Here is a 16,483-nt window from a genome sequence, read left to right on the forward strand (position 1 = left end):
ACGAATCGTGCGAGAAGCAACATTTCCGCCCTGCAAATGTGTAAACCAAGTATTTATAAAATACTTATGGCTACTGAGTACTGCAGTACCATGTAGGAGCTGGAAACGTGAGACTATCTCTGCAGCTGTGACATTATAAATGGTATATGTATATAGTATATGGTCAATACTCTGTATATGGGTAGTTAGCAGCGGTGGAAGTATTCACATCCATTACTTCAGTCTGAAATACAGCAACAACATGAAAATAACTGCGATCAGATTTCTGCAGGGCCGTGCACAGGCAATTCGGGGGCAGTTGTTTAAAGCTGCTTACGGACATGCAGGGGCTGAGAACACTATTGGTTAAATGGGCCAAGGCCGGTGTCGATGTGCTTGAAAACAAAAAGATCATCTTTTAATTACACGTTTATTCGAGTACTCACACGTGAGGACGTTTAATACTACATCACGTTTAATACTACATCATGTTTAATACTACATCACTAAACATGGAAAAATCCTTTCTTGCTTGTTCAGCTGCAAATTACTTATGACTGAAGAGGTTTTGTCAACACAGGATCTCAGGGGACATTAGAGGGGTATTCATTGGGAACAAAATGCTTTAACAACAAAAATAACTCACATAATCATTAATTCATACTGTAATTACTTCAAGACAAACTTGTATTTAAAACACAGAGTGGATTTCTATCTATTTCCTCAGGCAGCCTATTTCTTCTCTGCTCTGGATTCATCTGGTGTCCCCTCGAACTTGCAGCCCAGCCAGTATTTCGCAATGGATCGTGGGTATGGCGGCATGGCGGCGACGACTTGTTTCGTCTGCTGATTCACTCTGTAGTATTTATCTGCCATTATTAAAAAAAGGAAAGAAACACAAAAACAAAAAGCTGTTAAAGGAAGAACCGTCTTTATCCCTTTTCGGTGGAAAGAAAGTCTGATTGAGCGAATAAAATGATTCCATGTGTTCGTACCTTGCTTGAAAAAATACACATTTTGAACAGGAGTGCTCTTGCGCTCCTGTGTGGTGATGTCATCAACGATGTCACTGTAGTCGTAATCAAACAAATCATCATAACCCCAGAAATCATCGAACAGCACATGGCGACTCTGCCGTCTTCGCTGTCCACGCTTCTTGCTGGGCCTCTTCCTCCGCCTCTTCATTGCTGGAGTGGGCCGTGGCGTGGGTGTGGGGCTGAGGAAGACTCTCCCGACCATGGCAGCATCTACAGGAGACCTGATGCCCTGCCAGTCCCGACTGATGACCCGAGGGCCAGTGTAGGGATTGCTTACTGAAGGAGGAAGAAACTAAGTATGGTAAGAAACTATTTACATGTACCCCTAAAACAGCATTTTGGTTTATTGCCATTTACCTGCTCCTCTACACAAATAAACATTATGTATAAAGAAGAAAACACAGCTGAGTCTTACAGGAGCTTCCAAAGAGCTCCGTGAAGAAATCCTCCCACGTCTGATCGCAGAAGAGATCCGTGTATCTCGTGAACAGCACAGACGGCGACAACCTGCTCATGCGGACACACTCCTCATGGGAAGGCTGATGCTTGAACTGATACTCGTAATAGTTGTGCCCTGGAGAGATAAACAAGCATGAGATATAATCAACTGAGGACATGTTGATTTTACAATATTGCTAATTGTTTCTTTGGGGGTCATCACAGTCAACACAATGCACTTGAAAAACACCAGACATCACTTCATGAATACCTTTGAAAAAGTAAACTTTCTCTTTGCCACGGTGGCTTGGTGCCGGGACGGCAAACGCTGCATCAGTGTCGCCTGGTACGCCGTCAAATCCGACAGAAATGAGCCGTGGATAGTCCTGATCCAAGACGTCGCCGTCAAACCTCCAGTACTTGTTGCCCTGAGACAGAATAAATCCAAAAAAAAAGAGGTTTGAGGCTGCTTCTAAAACACTCAGAATACAATAAATACCTGAGACAATGACTGCACCCTTTGTACCGGACCTAATTCCTAAAAGAGAACAATGCTAACATAATATATTTAAAGCTAGTTTTAGAATCAGTATGAGTTCCCATGTTCTGGATAATAATAATATCACACATATGATTAGCTTTATAGCGTCACATACTCTTCACAGTTGCTACCTTAAAGATGTAGGATTTTCCCTGACAGTTAATGCGTGTGAACGCAGCGTCGATGGGTCCTGTCATTCCCCACACGTCCTGGATGAGTTTGGGGTAACCAGGAAGAACAGACTTGTCGTCCAACTCGAAAAAATATTCACCTACAGGAGGAAAAGCATTGATGGAAAGCCAGGAATTAGTTATAGGCCGCAAGAGACTCAGTAAATGTGTTTAACCGGGATAACCTGCAAAGAGTTAATAGTAATATTAAATCAATGCATGTGTGTAAATCAGTTAATTCCCCAAACTGTCTGAGATGCAGAGGCAAAGAAGAGGCAGTGTGTGTGTGAAGCTTCTATAGAATCAGTGTAAATGGATATTGTGGTTCATGTTGATCCAAGTCCGACCTTTTTCTACATCGCAGACAATGCACAATACAACTTATGATCAATTAGTTATGACAAATTAAGTTTAAATTAAGTGTTGAGGTGAGAATTTGTCTGAGCACATTGTTCAGGCTAAAACCAACTATGAGTGTCATCATCATCACTATCATCTGACACCAGACGCCTGACCAAAGAGAAGCATGGCATGATTACTTTTGGCATCTAACACGTTTGCACAGAATTATATGTTTTTAAAATCTAAAACTTTATTCAGAAGCTCTGCATCTTGAGATAATAAACTCCTTTTTCAAACACTGCTGAACAAACTCGGGCCGATGTCGATTATCTGAAACCTTTTCTTTTGGTTTTGTGAAAACATTGAAAAACATTTGGGGACTGTGGAGAAAGTGCTGCCCGCAACCAAAAGGTCAGTGTTGTAAGTATTGTAGTTTTACCTCTGAAAGCATAGATGGAGCCATTCTTCAGCTGCAGAAAAGCATCAAAAGCTCGACCGCTGCAGGGCGCTGCGTCAGGGTCTGCAGCTGCTGTGGGGCCTTGTGTGGCGTTGAGTGGGAGAGTGACAACTGCTGCAGTTGGGTGGAAAATTGGTGCAACAGTTGTAGCCACAGTCGTCACAGTTTCTGTGACGTACTCTGCCTCGAAGGTATCGCCCCGGGCAACTGAGGGTGGAGAAAGGTTTCATTATCTGAGAAATTACACATTTCAGCTATTTATCAGTTTTTTTTCATGATACAATGTATTTATGGCAACATCCTGAAACTCTACTGACCCTTCTTGGGGCAGACGGTGTCAAAGTCTTTACAGCAGCTTCTATAGTACACACACATGGAGTCGCACTGACATTTCCTCTCTGGATCAAATGAGCCACATTGATCCACACAGGACCCTGTGGAGACATTGTCCAACAATGATACTGTGAAGTAGTACTCAGATACTAAACTTCAGTAATAGTAAGAACACAGCAACATAAAATTCCATAAAATTCAGCATTTAAAATTCCACACAAGTGAAAGTACAGACGTCTTATCATAGAGAAAAAGCCCTATGGTTCAGGTATAGAGTATATATTGCCTGAGTAGATTTTTTTTAATATATTGATTTCCCAGTATGTTCTTGCCTATATTTATTTTTCTCCTAATATTTGAGGCTTTTGTGAAATAATGGATAGTTTTATCCTCAGGCCTCAAACTGTTGTGAGTAGGTTTGGGGGAAATTTCTGACCTAAGACTAGATGCTGCTTATTTAAAAAATCAGCATTATTTAATGAGTTTATCATATTTTTCTTTAGTATAAAAAGCAATTTAGCAATTTAGTAATTTAAAACAGATTTTAATAAGATGTTGTTTTCCATCAGGGATTAATACATACATATCATTTTTATATGCTCAGGTGTACTGTATGGCAAACATAATCAATTTATTTTTATAACAGCATAACATGCCACTGATAATAATAATAACAACAATACTAATTTGTAGAAAATCCATTTAAGCCCAACCGATATGGCTTTTTTGGGGGCCGATGCTGATAATAGGTAGTAAAAGACTTCTGATAGCAATATACTCATCGAAAAATGGGCAATTATTCCTCAGATAAAAAATATTATTATTATAAAAGACATTATATGTTTATATATTTAATTCCTGTCTGATGTACCCACACAAACATGCTCTAAAAATCTTTTCTTGTTTAATTGTCACATAACTATAATATAAACATCTACATTTTGATTATTAGTATATTTCCTGATCTGTGGCGACAGAACACAATCGCTAAATGAAATGAGAAAGTACTTATTTTTCCAAGTGACTTACTTTCTGCAGCAAAGGTGACGTCCAGCAGGACGACGAGGCCCAGCAGAGTCACTGCTGGCTTCATGTCGCCTCACAGAATATACTCCACCCTCAAACACAACAAAATAAAACAAAGGAATTAAAATTCAGCAGAGAACAGTACACTCTTCCTTGTACTGCAGTCTGATGAGTGTGAACTAAGTGTCCCACTTCGGGGAGCTGCGTTTTGTGCATATAATGATCGATTGGTATTTTTCAGGAGCTGATGACCCCGGGGTTTCAACACTGTGATAATCATTAAACTGTGATGGCTGATCTCTGTCCTGTTTGTCCCAGATACAGAAACACGATCACAGAATAAACCCACTGACTTTAGACGGTTATACCAAATATTAGCTTCATGGTTATTTAACAACAATGAGACGGATAATGGAGAATAAATGTTGAATTGTTTTTCTGTTTAGTTGAATGTTTCTTCATAGGGAAGATGCTTGAAATGCAAAGTAACTAATACACTTACATGTGCCATTATGATGTTATAAAGTGAAAGGGATTGATTGTCAGGGCTCAAACATTGTGTAACTGGGGCCATTTTTTCTCTATTGATTCCTGGTAAAAAAAAACAAAACAACAACCCTAAAGCAAACACACTGATTCTTCCAAACGCAGCTCTGGTTACTACACTGACATAGAAAGAGGCACAGGAAGAAAATGAACCCCCTCCCGATAAATGTTCTTGATTAGGCAACAAAACCACAGCTATCCAACAATGCATTCATAAAAACTTCATCAGGAATATTATGTTTTACTCCACTGATAGATCCACTTAAATCTTGCACACTGCACTTGTAAATACACATTTCTAATGTGAATTATTAACCCGGTCACTTAACGAGTCAGCAGCCATGATGAACAGGAGGTTGGCCTCCAGAACAAAGAGATCATCAAACCTTTGAGTTATAAAATCTGATTCTACCATCTGATTCTTCAATGAGTGTAATTAAGATTCACTTAAAACTTATTCAGACTGTGCTTGGTTGGTCCTCTTTCATGGAAACTCTCTCATTAGTGGTGTTGACATTTACACTGATCCATCCCGTGTCTGACAATTAGCATTAATGTTCATTTCCCACAAGGTAGAGTAATGTATGATAGGAAAAATGCCTCGAGCTACAGAAATTTGATTTTGAAAAGTGTGCTGTTACTTATAGAAAATATACCTGAAACTTCCATTGTGAGACCTAAATTATATAATTGTAAATTTATATCAATGCAGTCTCTTCTTAAAATCTTATATTGACTAGTATCAAAAGATATAAACTGTTTTTACAGGATGTGACTTAACCTCAGTTCTGTCATCGTAACCCAATAAACAAAACTTTCACTTGTGTACACTGGAGGATATGATTTTGTAACTTGTGCTTATCTTTGTTGTCTTCTATTGCAGCCCCAAGCTTGAAATAGACACAGAAAATTCAACCAGAAACTTGAATGTTTGAAAAATTCCAAGACGGCCCTGGACGTCACAAACCCACAAAAACACGTCTTCTAGGATAGTTGGAGAGGACAGATTGAGCACAGGTGAGCCATAGCAAGTCATAGCATCTCAACCAAAGGGGCCAAAGGTGGCCCAAATTAGTTACGTGATATTTGAGCCACATTTACCACATGGGCCACTTTAGATCCACGTCCAGATTACAATGCATGTCAGCCAGAAAAGGCCCACATTAGTTTTTGGATATTTGGGCCACATTTGCTATTTGATTTGTGTTTCTAGGCTCATATCTATTTGTCTGGGCCATAAGAAGACCAGAAGTGCCTGAAGTGGCCCACATACTGTATGTGTGCTATCAGGACAGGCAGGAATGAAATGTTCTTTTTATCACTGCCACAAGGTGGAGCACTTGTCCATCAGGTGCTTGTCTCAATGGCTGACAGCGTTTGTGATCAAGAAAAGTTTCATCATTTTAAAATTGACGACATAATCAGATTAAATTAAAGACATAATCAGAATGTAATCAAGAAATTATTGACAATGTAACTATGATATCAATGTACAGTTTTCAATATAATCTAATCAGTCATTTATTTTTGTGCTCTGATTGTGAAATCACAAATTAAACACTCCAGAGACTCAAAATTTGCTCTAAAGGTTTTGGCTCTTTACGGGGGTTCAGGTGGGATTGTGTGTTAAGGTGTAGTCCAGGATAGTGTCCGTGCTCTTCTGTGGACTCTGCAGTGGTAGATGTCCTGCAGAGCGGGTAGTGATGTCCTGACTCCAGCTTGTAAGGGACAACTGTATTAAAAACAGAGCTGTATCTATGAAGAGCATCCTGATGTCGGTGTCCTTGTGTTCCAGGAGGGAGAGCGCTATGTGAAGGGCTGCAGAGGTGTGTCCGAGGTGCTTCTACTAAGGTGGTGGGTGTACTGCAAGGGGTCTAGAGTCTCAGGTATACTGCTCTGTATATGGGCCAGAACCACTTCATGATGATCAGAGTGAGTGACACTGGCCTGAAGTCATTCAGACAAGTCACTGGGATGATGATGGTGGTTTTGAAACAGGTAGGTGTGGCCTGTGAGAGCGACAGGTTGAAGATGGAGGCGAGAACATCAGCCAGCTCTGTAGCACATGCCCTGAGGACCCGCCCAGGGATGTTATCTATGGAGTGTGATCTCCTTTGTGTCAAGTTAATGTTTGATGTGCTGAAAGAGATAAAAAAGAATAAACTGCCGCTCATATCAACGTCTTTGGTCTGCAGAGCACATCGTCACCGTCAGCTCTCCTGACCTGGGTGTTAATTAGAAGTTTTCCCTGCTCCTCTGTCTTGTCTTCTCTCTACTCAGCAGGGTTCTGCTCTGAGTGACCAGGAAAACATCTGGACACTTTATTTTGGCCTCTGGGTTTCTGCTTGTTTTTTTTCCAGCAGAGTCATGGGTGTTTGGCTGAAGTGGCTGTGGTACCATAGGAACTACTTCATCGTCACCATCACTCCGTTCATACTACTTCCTCTGCCGCTCATCAGCCCTACGTCGGTGAGTGTTTGTGTGTTTTTACATGTGTACCAACATTGGTAGAATCGTATCTGACAAATTCTTATCAGTGTCAGTCAAACAAAAAAGCAGGAGAAGAGGTTGTGGCCACTGTGACCTTTGACCACTGAAATCTAAAATGACAAGTGATCAAAATATAGACATTCCCTAAAGAGGCCAAGACATGTTTTGTGAGGTCACTGTGACGTGACCTTGACCACCAAATCTAAAGTTGAAGTCAACATTTGTTCCAAATTGAAGAAATTCCTTCAAGGTGTTCCTGTGAAATTGTGCTCAGAAGAATGGAGCATACGTCCAGGCAACCTGCAGACATAACGCCCACGCCTATTATGCACAGAGGAGAAGTATCTTATATCTTTCTAACTTTTACTGCCTTTGTGGAGGGAGTTTTCTGTCATAAAAACTCACATGCCTTTTTCATACAATTTCACAAGCAACATTGACCGTGTCTCAGGTGGAATGAACCGAATGACCTTGTCTCAACCTACTTCTTAAGGTGTCATGTACATGCACTTCATCCAGGCCGATTAAACCATATACTGAACTAGAATGTCACTCAGCTAAAACTAATATATTAATATAATATATTATTATAACTAAAACAGCCTTGCCTGATGTAACCACATTTAAATTCACTACATCTGGATCGGTATCAAATTGCAAGAATAATTATCAGTCTCCTAAACATGTCAGGTTTTTTCATCAAGGCCAATAAATGATTGTCTGAGAAATCAACCTGGTAAAAAACTGCAATGTTACAGAAGTTGAAATAAAAATCGAGGACCCAACCCTTGATTTGAAAATGCACCAAAATTGAATGGCTTCTTTCTTGGGTCATGTCCCACACCTCCACAAAATTATATAGGAATCAAATTCAGTTGTTTTTGTGTAATCCTGCTAAATCTTGCTGTCTGTGATCTGTTGAGTTGAGCGGCAGTGGAAATGTTTCTGTCGGATGGTTTAAACGGTCCTGGAGGAAAAGTCATTTTAATCAGGACTGATAAAGGATTATCTGAGGTGACAAAAGCATGACTAAGTGTTGGTTTTATGATCAAGGGTTAATCTCACTGTGTAAAGTCTGATTATTGCCTTTTAAAGAGTCGAAAGTAAATCAGAGGATGTGACAGCTAAAAGACGTGAAGAAGTGTGCCTGTCTGAGTTTACGTGTTTTCGCTTCTTCTGTTTCCCTCCACCTCTGACCCCGACATGTGTCTTTGTTTACAGCAAGCACGATGTGGTTACGCCATCATCCTCATGGCTCTGTTCTGGTGCACAGAGTGTTTGCCTCTGTCTGTGACCGCCCTGCTGCCAGTCGTCCTCTTTCCTATGATGGGCATCATGACAGCCGCAGAGGTACAGACCTCATGTACACGTTTGTGCTTCATTCATAGTTACTTGTACTTTTTGACATTAGAAGTTTGTTGGATTCCTTCTTTCCAAATATTTCCAAGGCTTTGTTTGAATTCTGCTTTGCTTTTGTTCTCATCATCCCTATTTGGAATACACTGTAGTTTATTTCTTATATGTATGTTTAAGCCTGCAGTGTGAATGTGGAACATCTGATAAAGTCCTCTATCCATACTTCCACTTGTCTGCTGCTTCACCTCTCCCCTCCAGGAGAGAGGCTCCACACATGTAAAAACTGATGGCAGGATTTGTTTTGCGCTTGGTTTGAAAAGACATTCATGGTCCGGCCTTTCCATCTAATGAAGGACAACACAGACATTACTGGACTCCACCCGTTACATGTGACAGTTAAGAGGCCTTAACTAGGCTCTGTGCACTCAGTGTTAATTTGACCTTCCAGTTAGTTATTTCCAGGATGTATTCTAGTTTTACAGACAAGGTCAAATCTTCTGATGGCAGTGTTCAACTTTTACAGCTTGTTAAACATTCCGGATGTTGCACCACAGGTTAACAGGTTACTCCAGCAGCTCAGGAAGTTACTGCTGGTTTTTTGCACGTTTGGACTTTAGATTCTTCTGCTGATGATTGTGTCTGTGTGTGATCTGTTTCAGGTCAGTATTGAATACCTGAAAGACTCTAACATGTTGTTCATTGGCGGCCTGTTGGTGGCCATTGCAGTGGAGCGGTGTAACCTCCATAAACGCATCGCCCTACGAGTTTTGCTGCTGATTGGCGTTCGTCCAGCCCTGTAAGAAATGATACCGCTCATCTGTGCACGCTACAGCGAACAAACAACTAACCTTCAACTATAGGGTCAACACAAAGAACTTTATAGTGGAAATCATAGACTGTATATCAAGATGGTGGACATGACAACTCCAAAAAAGTGAAGCCAAATCATCTGGAATGCCCCCTGGTGATATTTTGTAGTATAGGTTATAAACTCTGCCTCCTATATGTTAGCAGATGGGACATGGGCCAAAATAAAAAATAAAACTTTTCTCAAAGATGGTTTTTGATATTTTAAGTAGCTTCATCACACTGATGATTATTCATATGGTCATGTTTCTTTTAAGTCTGGTTTTAATTTGTTATTTGATACTGAAATGGCGTGGAAATTCATGATTGACAGTTTAGACTGTGTTGCAGTTGGTTGAGCACATATCGCAGTATCGACAGCACCTCGATACTGCGGCTCCATCTCCTGATAACTACTGCACAGATTATGGCTCCAAATGACGTCAATAGCACAAGATGGTAGCATTCATATCGAGGATATTTGTCTTTACATAAAATTTATTTCAGTGACATCCCTTGTTAAAATTGCTAGGCTCATTGCACAAGTCCTTCATTTGGCCCTTATTGTCTTCAGGAGAGAATGGTACACAAATGGTGCAAGTTGTGCAGAAAATGGAAATAAATAGCAAATGTTCAATTTAGGGATATTAGCGGAAGTACATGACTGTAACTTCCTGTGATCATCCATCATTTCATTGTCATTTCCTCTCACTGACCTGTGACACAGGTTGATGATGGGCTTCATGATTGTCTCTGCCTTCCTGTCCATGTGGATGAGCAACACGGCCTCCACAGCCATGATGCTGCCCATCGCCGACGCTATTCTGCAGCAGCTGAAAACCACCGAGATCCAGGCGGATGAGCGAGATTTTCAGGCTGCGGCTGAGGTCAACCACGGGTTTGAGATGGAGCCCACACCCACTAAGCAGGAAATAAGCAACAACAACAGCAACACTCAGCAGGAGGACACAGAGTGTAAGTAAAAACATGATGATCATTTTCTAGAGAGTAAAACCTCCCAATGATTTGATCCCTCTGGATGTGTCGGGCTGCAGATACACATGAGCTGAGTCCAGAGTCATGTCTGCAGTCCAAGAGACAAGCGATGGAGGCAAGGTACCAACTCATGAAGAAGGGGATGAGTCTGAGTGTGTGTTACTCTGCCAGCATCGGAGGCACGGCCACGCTCACCGGCTCGACCCCCAACCTCATCCTCAAAGGCCAAATCGACAAGTAAGACCATGACATGAACATCACTCAACCAACAGGAGAATATTGTAGAATATGTTGTATACGTGTTTGCTGGTTTTCCTCTCCTCACCTCTGCATCTGTGTCTTTTTTTGTGAAGGATGTTTCCTGGAAATGGTGACGTGATCAACTTCGCCAGCTGGTTCATCTTCTCGTTCCCCAACATGGTTCTCATGCTTCTGTTTTCCTGGATCTGGCTTCAGTTCATGTTCCTGGGTTTCAAGTAAGGCCACTTCAGTCTCGCACAGTCAGATGCAGATGATTCTGTGGGCATGGATGGGTTAGAGGGCAGATTTGTTTTCAGGCTTTATGCTAAGCTAAGCTAACAGGCTGTAGAGTTTCTCTGGTCTGGGGGAGTCTTGGCAATGAGCTCTCGCTTTGCTATTGTTGAAGGAGGTGGGGTCTAACACCTGCCGATTGTGATTGGACAAGTGAACCAGGTTTAAGTCTGATTATTGATTACTTTGAAAAAATGAATTATAAAAGAAATGTGGAGCAGAAAGTACTGATATTTGCTGGTAACTACAGTGAAGTAAAAGTAAAATGTACCAAACATAAATGTAAAATACAGATACATGAAACATTATTGAAGTACATAAATGAAGTAAATGTACTTCATTACAGCCTTCCACTGCAGGTCAACGAGAAATATTCAGTAAAGCTTGTCACAATTATATGTATCAATGTTTCACTTTAACTTCCTCAGTCTTCAGACGATTCTATGATTTTCTCCCCAATCATCGTTGCACTTTGTACTTTCCTCCACAGCATAAAGAAATCATTTGGCTGTGGCATAAAGAAAGATCACGAGGCGCGCGCGGTGATGAGGGAGGAGTACCTCAAGCTGGGTGGCATGAAGTTTTCTGAGGTGGCGGTGCTCATCATCTTCGCCACACTGGTGCTCCTGTGGTTCACCAGGGAGCCGGGCTTCGTCGATGGCTGGGCCACGGTGCTCTTCAACAAGGAAAAGGCGTGAGTCTCTGGCATTTGTTAAGTTTTTAAAAATATGACGGCCTCCTTAGAGAGGAGCCACTCCTGATGTAAATATAAAGTATTTAAATGTAAAGCGCTCATTCTAGAGTAAAATAACAACAATTTGTACAATTTAGATGAAACACACTAGTGAAAACATCAATAGATTTATTTTATATTCAATTTCTGAGAGTTTCCTTTCACTTAAATCGTAGACACTGAACCTTTAAAAACCAATAAATCAAATGTCATGTTGATGGTCCATAAGTATGATTCTGACATTGTTTCTGATCCCAAACTTTTACAACTCACATTGTGACATCTTTGGAAGGATTTAGTTTTAGGTTTTAAAGGTCATGATTTGGGTACTTTGTTAATATTTGGGTAAAAAATACATCTTTATTAAGGATAGAGCACCTTCATCATCATGGTTTTGATTACATCCACATCCGCTTTGAACACTATGATGCTCTGTAATATAGAGTTACAAACTATCTTTAATGTTTGTGGTCCTGGAGTTAAAATTTCCCTTAATTTTCCCCATTAATGTTTTGACTCACAACTTGAATCTTCACATCTCTGTGAGCAGTCGTCAAGCTTAAGAATTTGTCCCATTCATTCTCTCTGAGTCCCTCAAAATTTGCACATCTTTGTGCACAACTAAGTTTCGCATCAATGAAAACACATTTGTTTGTAGTTCCATTGTTCTCTGCGGACGTTGCACTGTGACACGGAACCAGAAACACGGCAGCAGCATAATTAAAATAAATACAATATGTTGGATATTATTATTTTGTGTTTCTCAGGTTTGTGTCTGATGGAACTGTCGCCATCTTAATGTCGATGCTCTTCTTCATCATCCCCTCCCAGCGGCCTAAGTTCGGAGGCTACGGTTATGACGAAGCAGGTGAAATATTTATTTTGACCCCACTAAAAAAACATTTAGTTTTACACTTTGATGTTTGAATTAGAGCCTGACTGATTAATCGGCCAATATGAGACATATCGGTTTATCTGTGCTTTTGTGTTTGTGTTTTTGATTCAAGTTGTCGATAGTTGATGTATTTGTCTTTTTATTGATACTTATTTATAGTAAAGTTTCTAGTTTAACTGTAATTATCAAATCAAAATTTCTTTGTGATTAGGGTTTGATAATGACATCTTGGGATTCAAGGCTAATTCCTCCTAAGATATCAGCTGATATATTTGTGAAATATTTCATCAGTGGGTCAGGCTCTAGTTTGTGCATGGGACCTCAGCTCATGAGAGATGGTTACCCAGCAGATAAATATGCTGCTTTTTCAAACCAATCATTGTTTCATGTTCAAACCTCGTCTGGCTCTTGCAGGTAAGGAGATTAACTCCCCCCCCAATCTGCTGAACTGGCAGATAGTTCATGAGCGAATGCCCTGGCACATCATCCTGCTGCTCGGAGGAGGCTTTGCTCTGGCTGCTGGCAGTGAGGTAAAAACCCAACGAGGGCTGACTTTATAATGTTCTCTTGTTCATCAGACGGGAAGAATTTGACAACTTAACATTTATCGAAAACAGTTCCTGCCTTTCTGTATTTCATATCGTTATATATTGAAAACCTTCTGGTCTTTTGGAGCAGTGGTCAAAAATCGCCATGGACCCTGGGAACATACAATAATAATATAAGTTATTAAAAAGCTTTATGTGTAAGAGCGACGCTCTGTAAACAATTACACATGATTTCTGCAGCAGAATTTATGTCATGTCCTGCATCCTCCGTGCTCATTTTCCTGTTTCCCTCGACAATCTCCTGCTTCATGTGAAAGGCAATTTCCATGTCTGGAACAAGTTCTGGAGTCACGTGAATGAACAATAACTGCACAAAGTTTCTGGGGTTTCATAAAAAGATCAACTCTCCTCACAGAAATCAGGACTGTCCACATGGTTGGGAGAAAGCTTGACCCCTCTGGAGAAAATTCCCAGCTTCGCCATCTCGCTGTTGCTCTCCCTGCTGGTGGCCACATTCACTGAGTGCTCCAGCAACACTGCCACCACCACCCTGTTCCTGCCCATCCTCGGCTCAATGGTAAACTCAATACAATAAATGTCCAGATGCTCACACGGCTGTGCACACACTTCTTCTCCATGTATCAAACTGTGTTGTGCTGCATGTTTCTTATAGGCCATAGCGATCAAGATACACCCGCTGTATGTGATGCTGCCCTGCACCCTCGCTGCCTCTCTGGCCTTCATGCTGCCGGTGGCCACACCACCCAACGCCATCGCCTTCGCCTTTGGAGGACTGAGAGTCATTGACATGGTGAGAGTCATACAAATCTGTTGTTCCTATCACAGACAAATCATTCACGTTGATAAGGCTCAGAGGGGCAAAAGAGCCAAAACGTTGTATACAACATACATTGATGAATACAAAGATGGAGGACATGACAACTCCCCCAATGTGAAGCCAAAACCTCCCAAACACCCCCAAGTGGCTGGTTGCAGTATAGGTCATCAACCGCACCCTCCATATTAGCAGATGTAACATCGACCAAAATAAAAAATGCTAAGTGCTGTTTTATTTCATTATTTCATGCTATAAAACAAGCTTCAATTTGATTTCACAGATTTTTGTTTACATGTTAGAGACAAACTGTCATGAGATATGTTTTCCTATGTTTACTTCAACATATCAGTTTTTGGAGTGTACTGAAACTCCTTGCGGGCCTCTGTACCGACAAGTTGCCGTTTGGTTCTTGAATGCTACAGTCCTGGTTTTGTATTGATTGAGAATATTTTCTAAAGCAAACCTTTTCCTCTTTTTGGGCCTCTCGTCCATACGTCACCTTTTAAGCCACTAAATCTGAGACTGTGGTCATCTGATGTGTGTGGTTCTCCAGGTGAAAGCTGGCTTCATACTGAACATCGTTGGGATTTTGACCATAAATTTGGGCCTCAACACCTGGGGATACGCCCTGTTTGACCTGGGCAACATCCCTGATTGGGTCAACGCTACACATGGCCAACCCTGAGTGACAACGGACACAACAAAGGACAGGATGGTTTTTTTAAGGCTGCTGTAAAGTATTTCACTCTTTTATGAAGATGTTTATAAAAATATTCATGATCAGATCAGCAACAAAATGCTAAAATTAAATAAAATAATTGTAACTGTACATTTTTTAAATCAAGAGGTTAATAATCTAAATATCTCAGGATTACACAAATTTGAAATAAATGGCAAATGGTCTGTATTTATATGAAACTTGTTGATGATCACTCAAAGCACAGTTTTGCCATCCATCCGTCAGGGGGGAATTTGGGGTTTGTTATCTAGCCCAAGGACACTTTAACCCTCTGGAACCAATAACCCTCTGGTTAGTGGATGACCCGCTCGATCTCCTGAACCACAGCTGCCCCAGTAAAATAACCTAAAGTCAGCCAAAAACAATAATATGGGTTGTAGGATTCATGTGTTCGCAGAGAAGCTGGAGAGAAATTAAGGTTTTCAGGACTTAATCTTAAGAGCTGTAGCTGTAACGTTTATTTAAATTGAGAAGGGAAGATAGCTGGCTCAAGAAAAAGTGCTGGGGAAAGTACGATGACTAAGACCTACATTATCTGTAGCGTTCCATTCACACATCACCCTGTTACAGTAAAACCAGATGAATTTACACCCAGACTGAGATAAACTCCATTTGGTGTCCAACACTTCCTCGTGTGAATCCAGTGACTGGGACGTAATCTCATCGACATGTTCATCATTGACAGATCATGTGAAACTGAAGTAAACTTTGTTTGTTTAACTGATTATTTACCATAACGTGATAGTACTGTGTTCACAGACATCACGTAATTGAGTTAAAACTGAACTATGTCAGTTGATTTAAATGAATACTGTGGTCACTTTTTTTTTGCATGTGTTATTTTTTCAATGTAGTGTTTTGGTCACACTGTGTCTTTATATTTCTGCACTTGTGTTTTTGTAAAAATCAAAGTGGCAGATTTAGTTGTGTATTTATTTGTGTATTATAGAAGGCATTAAAGGAAGAGTTTGACATTTTTGGAAAACACACTCTTTCTTGTCCAAGTGTTGGCTGATGAACACATTTTTGTACAGATAGAAAACAAGACATAAAACTGAGCTATTGAGATTTATTACCTCTGCCAATCAGTTTTCACTCCTGTACATATGCTGGTTTGTCTGTCAACTGGATTACGCAATGATTACTCAATGGATTTCCACAAACTTGGTGGAAGGATTGGACAAAGGCAAGAAAGAAGCCATTCAATTTGGGGTCACATTCAGGATTCTTTTTCTACTTTAACATTGTATATTTTGACATTTTCTTTAATTTCCTTGGGACTTATTCACGGATAGTGATTAAAGAACAATCCAAATTTAGGGAAACGATGTCCATGAGTGTGTGCGATTTGATGTAGCTTGACTTAATGTTAAAGAAACTGTTGGGCCTTGACTGTGGTGTTGACTTATTCCCTTAACAGGGCCTCTTCAGTTGTTATCTGGACTTGCACCCAAAGCCGGGGTGACACTGATTGAAGTGTTTTTGAGCAATGAGGAAGTGAAGTGCGCAAATCAATAGCAGGAAGGTGGTTGAAGGACAACTTGGAGATAAAAAGCTTGCCAGTAGGTTACGATGGTGACGGAGACAGTTTCTATTGTGATTCATCCCAGGTGAATGTAATAAACTGAATATGTGGAGGGAC

The 16,483-nt window shown here is 40.6% G+C and overlaps 2 protein-coding genes across 2 annotated transcripts; one reads left to right on the forward strand and one right to left on the reverse strand.

Moving 5' to 3' along the window:
• Positions 1-395: 395 nt before the first annotated feature.
• vtnb (vitronectin b) lies at positions 396-4,539 on the reverse strand. Its single transcript, XM_020097274.2, has 8 exons — positions 4,327-4,539; positions 3,282-3,398; positions 2,947-3,171; positions 2,127-2,266; positions 1,726-1,882; positions 1,432-1,590; positions 975-1,292; positions 396-848 (listed from the first exon to the last, which is right to left on the reverse strand). The coding sequence occupies exons 1-8, from the start codon at positions 4,388-4,390 to the stop codon at positions 712-714; spliced, it is 1,317 nt and encodes a 438-aa protein (XP_019952833.2). The 5' UTR covers positions 4,391-4,539; the 3' UTR covers positions 396-711.
• A 2,390-nt stretch (positions 4,540-6,929) lies between these two features.
• LOC109635655 (solute carrier family 13 member 2-like) lies at positions 6,930-16,482 on the forward strand. The gene is made up of 12 exons (XM_020096988.2): positions 6,930-7,338; positions 8,581-8,709; positions 9,375-9,511; positions 10,289-10,536; positions 10,617-10,794; positions 10,911-11,033; positions 11,579-11,782; positions 12,589-12,689; positions 13,131-13,246; positions 13,680-13,841; positions 13,938-14,075; positions 14,656-16,482. The coding sequence occupies exons 1-12, from the start codon at positions 7,237-7,239 to the stop codon at positions 14,785-14,787; spliced, it is 1,770 nt and encodes a 589-aa protein (XP_019952547.1). The 5' UTR covers positions 6,930-7,236; the 3' UTR covers positions 14,788-16,482.
• Position 16,483: the final 1 nt, after the last annotated feature.

This window comes from Paralichthys olivaceus, chromosome 15 (genome assembly GCF_024713975.1).
Source record: "Paralichthys olivaceus isolate ysfri-2021 chromosome 15, ASM2471397v2, whole genome shotgun sequence".
Lineage (NCBI taxonomy): Eukaryota > Metazoa > Chordata > Actinopteri > Pleuronectiformes > Paralichthyidae > Paralichthys > Paralichthys olivaceus.